We start from the raw sequence: 6996 nt of genomic DNA, 5'->3' as shown, positions 1-6996 counted from the left end.
TTTGATTACTGGCCGAATACTTTTAACCACTAGGCTACCTGCCTCTCCCCTGTATTTTTTTCTTAAGTTAGGAAAACAATACCCTATACAAGTCCCTTCTTTCGCGGAACAATGCCTCATTTGGATTGCGAAGAGGATCGTGAATTGCAAGTACATATTAGGGGACTTAGAGAAGGCTGGAGACGAGAAGGAGAAGGAGGTGTTGACATTAAAGACGAGGTAGAGTCCCAGTTCCAACAGGGGTTTGGTTTTAGGGGGTTCCGTTTTACCAAGAGTAGAGTGATCATAATCTACTCTTGGCATTACAGTGGCTTTAAACAGGTTCATGCTTAGTCTTGTATCTATTGGGGGTATTATTAATTGTGTGTGTTAATGTCTACAATAATAGTATCGGACTAGCTGTGTATTCACTTATGGTTCATAGAAGATCAACTGGTGCTGTCTACTGCAGTACGTTTGCAAGTCAACTGTACTTCAACTGTGGTTATGTTGCAGTTAGACTGCAATAATACTCTAGTCATATTCTGTTACTGTAACTTCATAACTACAAGATTTTTTCTTTTAGGGGAGAATTTAAAATGTCTGCTGTGCACCGTCATCGGGAATACAGCAGGCAAAAGGACCCCCAGCAAGACGCATTTTTCCCTGTGTAACACTCATGCCTTTCGCCTTGAAGGATTTCTAGCATTGGCGACTGTTCTTTGTAAGTGCTGTAGGACCCGCTACTAGTGAACGCCTTTCGGCTTCTAATGCTGCGTTCAAGTGCTAGTCGGAAACCTGAAAACTCAGACAAACCCCGWATTGTTACTGGTTGAACGCRGCACGCGTATAACTACAACCAGTTAGCAAGTCGGACATTTAAGTGTTTCCTAGTTCCGAATAGCACGTGAACGCGGCAAATGTACAGGCTACTCTTCGGAATTAGGTAGGCTAAAATAACCGCGGTTGTTTTACATGAACACTTGCCGAAGGGGACTTTACATCTGTCGTAATCCTTGTGAAATGCTAAATGTTGTCCACGAAAAACGCATTGTTTTTAGGCTATTTGTGTGGTTTCATTTGCGCTGTTGTATGGTGTATGAAAGTTTTCGCTTACCGTACCAAATGAAACCTGATTTATAAATGATTAACGCAGTAATTCTAAAGTTCACCGTTTACATATGCTCACATAACTGTTTGTGTTGCCCGTGAGGTGTGTTATGAAAGGCACAGGGAAGGCATGTTGTGGAGATCCGTCTCTAYATTCATTGTAGGCTATCATACCAGGTACAGGCACGTTTTTTTTTCACKAACTACTTTTGCACTTGATAGGAAAGCTAAGCAAATGTCATCCTTGTGTATCGTTAATGGCCAAATGCGAACTGTTACAGATAATAATAGTGTAGCAACAGCGGCCACACTAGTCCAAAATCATTGCAAACTACGCCTCTAGCCTAATAGTGTAGCTACAGCGGCTACACTGTAGCCCAAAAATAATTGCAAGCTACGCCTCTATAAAGGATGCAAAAATGGGACCTTTGTCTTCTGACTAGGCTATTGCATATCCGTTGTAAACGGTGAAATTCCTCCTAGTGTTGAAAATGTGTCTTTSCTCTCTCTGTCCCTCAATCTATATGAATCCTGGAAAGGTTATATCAGAGACCGTAAAAAGCAGGGTTATGTAGGAGCACTTGACTTACATCACTATCTCACTAGACACAGGTAAAACCAAAGACTGTGGTAACAACATAGTAGTCACATGACAGTTTGCAGTTTGAGTAACCCAGCTGACAATAGAAAGCAATAGTAAGGGTGTCTTTCCTAGGCACTAAGTCTAGGCAGTGGATCGAATCCCCGAGCTGACAAGCAGTGTTACCAACTCCTCAGTAAGGAAAGTAGCTATTGGCTGCCCTAAAAGTCTCTAGAAGTCGCTAAATTACGTCATCGCCTAATTTGCATAACTGGCCATGTGCATGTAATTGTGATGGACGCTGTGTTGTGGGAGAGACAAAAAGTGAGTAAAAAACACCCTAAATATGTTTAGAACTACAAATTAACTTTCTTCTGTCGATTCTTGTTTTTTTATAATGTCACAATTCCAACCCTCCTCCTTTATCCGGGCTTGGGACTGGTAAAAGTGACCCAAAAGAGATACTCTGGCGGAGTTACTTAGTATTTTATTTTTTTGTATTTTGTTTTTTTATATTTACATCCCGGGATCAGCCAGCGGCGGCTTCCCGCATGCGCGATTCATTTGCAGTCTGGACGTGGAGGGGTGAACATCTCCTGCTCTGACTGCAGCTGGGAGGGTCTGGTGCGCAAGGACTGGGCCGCCTGTGAGTGCTTTGGGACGGGGGTGGGGCCCACGGTAGCACCCGCTGCTCGTTGAGAAGAGTAAGAACTATACATGCTTTTGTAACAGTTTAACTTTACGGCGTCCCCTCGCCCCGACCCGGGCGCGAACCAGGGACCCTCTGCACACATCAACAACAGTCACCCACGAAGCGTCGTTACCCATCGCTCCACAAAAGCCACGGCTCTTGCAGAGCAAGGGGAAACCCTACTTCAAGTCTCAGAGCAAGTGACGTAACCGATTGAAACGCTATTAGCGCGTACCCGCTAACTAGCTAGCCATTTCACATCTGTTACACTCACCCCCCTTTCGACCTCCTGCTTTTCCGCAGCAACCAGTGAGCATCAATGTAACAGTATAACTTTAGACCGTCCCCTCGCCCCGACACGGGCGCGAACCAGGGGCCCTCTGCACACATCAACAACAGTCACCCACGAAGCGTCGTTACCCATCGCTCCACAAAAGCCGCGGCCCTTGCAGAGCAAGGGGAAACCCTACTTCAAGTCTCAGAGCAAGTGACGTAACCGATTGGAACGCTATTAGCGCGTACCCGCTAACTATTTCACATCTGTTACACTCACCCCCCTTTCGACATCCTCCTTTTCCGCAGCAACCAGTGATCCGGGTCAACAGCATCAATGTAACAGTATAACTTTAGACCGTCCCCTCGCCCCAACACGGGCGCGAACCAGGGGCCCTCTGCACACATCAACAACAGTCACCCACGAAGCGTCGTTACCCATCGCTCCACAAAAGCCGCGGCCCTTGCAGAGCAAGGGGAAACCCTGCTTCAAGTCTCAGAGCAAGTAACGTAACCGATTGAAACGCTATTAGCGCGTACCCGCTAACTAGCTAGCCATTTCACATCCGTTACACTTTCACGTCAGTCTCCAATAACACCAGAAAAAGTCGCTAGATTTGTCGCTAGAGGGGTCTGAATACTCGCTAAATATAGCGGCAAAGTCGCTAAGTTGGCAACACTGCTGACAAGGTACAAATATGTCGCTCTGCCCCTGAACAAGGCCGTTAAYCCACTGTTCCCCGGTAGGCCGTCATTGTAAATAATAATTTGTTCTTAACTGGCTTGCCTAGTTAAAWAAAGGTTAAGTAAATACATTTTTAAAAAGCATACCATGGTTCGTTAGACAAAGCCTATTGGAAAATGAATKGCGTTTTTGTAAGGTTTTTGGATAAATGCAGAAAATAAGGTCTGTGGTAAACACAGGTTTAGGAGATTATATACGTTTTGTTCTATGAGATTATCTTCATCAGCTAACATAACTTTTTGTGAATTTTGAAGCATTTATGTTAAAAAAATAACAACGCACGTAAAGGCTTTATAATTATTAAAGATCATGTTCTGACTGATATGTTCTCATAGAACAAAACGTATAAGAACTTATAGGCCTGTGTTAATATTATACTATTTGCCATTTAGCAGATGCTTTTATCAAAAAAGGGACTTTTTTGATAAAAGTCGTAGGTGCATACATTTTATGCATGGGTGGTCACAGGAATCAAACCCACTGCCCTAGCATTACAAGCTCTACCAACTGAGCTACAAAGGACCTCAAACCTTATTTTGGGGTTTGAGGTCCAAGGGTGTACTTATGATACCCACTGTACTTTGAGAAAGGAAGCTGAGCTGAGTTGCTATAGGGGGTAGTAGATATTCAAATTCAATCTCTGTGTGTGTCTCTTTCTTTCCCCATTATTTTTGCCCATAGAAATGGCTGAATYATTTCTGCATTTTTGGACTATAAGCTGGTGAGCTCTATGGTGTGGGATGGGATAGGAGGAATGGAGTTAGGAATGGAGTTGCTCACGTTTACATACAAACAGACTGCAGAATTGATCCGTGGCACAGGAGCATATGTGGTGCCAGTCTACGACTTGTACTTGTATTTAAATCACAATCACAATTTTCCCAACTGGTACCGTATTTCCTACATAGTGAGCTACTTTTGAATAGGGTGCCATTTGGAACGTAGACCTTGTGTAGCCTGAGGAAGTCAGATAGCAGACACACACCCGACACAGGGCTGGCCATGAGAAGGGAGGCACAGATAAGTTACGCAGGCAGGCCAACCGTCAGAGAAGCACCCTACTAAGGTTGGTCACTCCATCGCAGGCGGCAGAGATGTAAGCACGCATGTAAACCCTCGCTCTCTCTCCCATTCTGTAGCCACATTTTGTATTTTTCCTTTGTTTAGCCCACCTATGGCTCCTCAATGGTCATTCATCTTCGCTGTTACAGAGATGCAAGCTCCCTGCCATCTCTCTCTCTCTCTCTCTCTCACTAACTCTAGCCTAATTCATATTTTTCCCATATGGCTGCCTTATTCTCATCCATCCCCTCTCTTTCTGTAGGAGTGTGTGTTTATCTCTACCGGATCCCGTCATGTCGAACCAGCCTGCTCCGGAGCAGGGAGTTGTGTTGCTGAACAGTGGCCCGCACATGAAGAGCAAGAAGGGGCTGGAGGCTGGGAAAGTGGAAGGCCTGCAGGCCCGGGGCCAGTGGGCCAGCAAGGCAGAGTTCCTGCTGGCTGTGGCGGGACAGATCATAGGCCTGGGCAACGTGTGGAGATTCCCCTACCTGTGCTACAAGAATGGAGGAGGTGAGAAACTTAAGTTTGAAGGAAAGACGCTACCACAGATGTCAGAGCTAACTGTACTCTTTTAATCATAACGTCAATGGAACAATACAGAAAGTGGGYGCCATAAAATAACCCTACGGTCAACCACTGTAAGAATAACATCTCACGTGACTTCCTACTGTACAGACATAACACTATGTAGGCCTTATCCTGGAACCCAGAATGAAATGTTATGGTACGAGTCTGTCACGTAGGCCTACTTTAGTCTCATGTACAGTGGGTATGATAAGTACAGTGAGGGAAAAAGTATTTGNGGTATGATAAGTACAGTGAGGGAAAAAGTATTTGATCCCCTGCTGATTTTGTACGTTTGCCCACTGACAAAGAAATKATCAGTCTATAATTTTAATGGTAGGTTTATTTGAACAGTGAGAGACAGAATAACAACAAAAAAATCCAGAAAAACGCATGTCAAAAATGTTATAAATTGATTTGCATTTTAATGAGGGAAATAAGTATTTGACCCCCTCTCAATAAGAAAGATTTCTGGCTCCCAGGTGTCTTTTATACAGGTAACGAGCTGAGATTAGGAGCACACTCTTAAAGGGAGTGCTCCTAATCTCAGCTTGTTACCTGTATGAAAGACACCTGTCCACAGAAGCAATCAATCAGATTCCAAACTCTCCACCATGGCCAAGACCAAAGAGCTCTCCAAGGATGTCAGGGACAAGATTGTAGACCTACGCAAGGCTGGAATGGGCTACAAGACCATCGCCAAGCAGCTTGGTGAGAAGGTGACAACAGTTGGTGCGATTATTCGCAAATGGAAGAAACGCAAAAGAACTAGCAATCTCCCTCGGCCTGGGGCTCCATGCAAGATCTCACCTCGTGGAGTTGCAATGATCATGAGAACGGTGAGGAATCAGACCAGAACTACACGGGAGGATCTTGTCAATGAACTCAAGGCAGCTGGGACCATAGTCACCAAGAAAACAATTGGTAACACACTACGCCATGAAGGACAGATATGTGTTGCGGGCAGGATGTGTTGCGGGCAGATGAGACCAAAATGGAGCTCTTTGGCATCAACTCAACTCGCCGTGTTTGGAGGAGGAGGAATGCTGCCTATGACCCCAAGAACACCATCCCTACCGTCAAACATGGAGGTGGAAACATTATGCTTTGGGGGTGTTTTTCTGCTAAGGGGACAGGACAACTTCACCGCATCAAAGGGACGATGGACGGGGCCATGTACCGCCAAATCTTGGGTGAGAACCTCCTTCCCTTAGCCAGGGCATTGAAAATGGGTCGTAGATGGGTATTCCAGCATGACAATGAAGAAGCACATTAAGGTCCTGGAGTGGCCTAGCCAGTCTCCAGACCTTAATCCCATAGAAAATCTGTGGAGGGAGCTGAAGGTTCGAGTTGCCAAACGTCAGCCTCAACCTTAATGACTTGGAGAAGATCTGCAAAGAGGAGTGGGACAAAATCCCTCCTGAGATGTGTGCAAACCTGGTGGCCAACTACAAGAAACGTCTGACCTCTGTGATAGCCAACAAGGGTTTTGCCACCAAGTACTAAGTCATGTTTTGCAGAGGGGTCAAATACTTATTTCCCTAATTAAAATGCAAAACAATTTATAACATCTTTGACATGTGTTTTTCTGGATTTTTTGTTGTTGTTATTTTGTCTCTCACTGTTCAAATAAACCTACCATTAAAATTATAGACTGATAATTTCTTTGTCAGTGGGAAAATGTATAAAATCAGCAGTGGATCAAATACTTTTTTCCCTCACTGTATTCACCCACCTTGGATTTTTTTCACATTATGTTGCGTTACAAAGTGGGATGGAAATAGATTTAATTGTGATTTATTTTTTGCAATTGAGCTACACAAAATATTCCACAATTTTAGTGAAAATAAAATTCCATTGATTTTTACAAATGAATACTAATTAAGTAACTAAAATGTAGTTGTTGCCTAAGTATTCACCCTCTTTTGTTGTAGGCAAGCCTAAAACAGTTCAGGAGTAGAATTTGGCTTAAGAAATCACATAAGTTACATG

The 6996-nt window shown here is 44.1% G+C and overlaps 1 protein-coding gene across 1 annotated transcript in view; it reads left to right on the top strand.

Annotated features, from left to right (window-relative positions):
* Positions 1-4733: 4733 nt before the first annotated feature.
* LOC111971116 (sodium- and chloride-dependent GABA transporter 2) overlaps positions 4734-6996 on the top strand; it is a 60012-nt gene continuing 57749 nt past the window's right edge. The window contains exon 1 of the mRNA XM_070445885.1: positions 4734-4950. Within this exon, the coding sequence (XP_070301986.1) occupies positions 4734-4950 (217 nt within the window). The remainder of the gene's footprint in view (positions 4951-6996) is intronic.

The sequence above is a fragment of the Salvelinus sp. IW2-2015 genome, linkage group LG12, assembly GCF_002910315.2.
Source record: "Salvelinus sp. IW2-2015 linkage group LG12, ASM291031v2, whole genome shotgun sequence".
NCBI lineage: Eukaryota > Metazoa > Chordata > Actinopteri > Salmoniformes > Salmonidae > Salvelinus > Salvelinus sp. IW2-2015.
The sequence above is the reverse complement of the archived record's forward strand: the minus strand, read 5'-3'. Positions and strand labels throughout refer to the sequence as shown.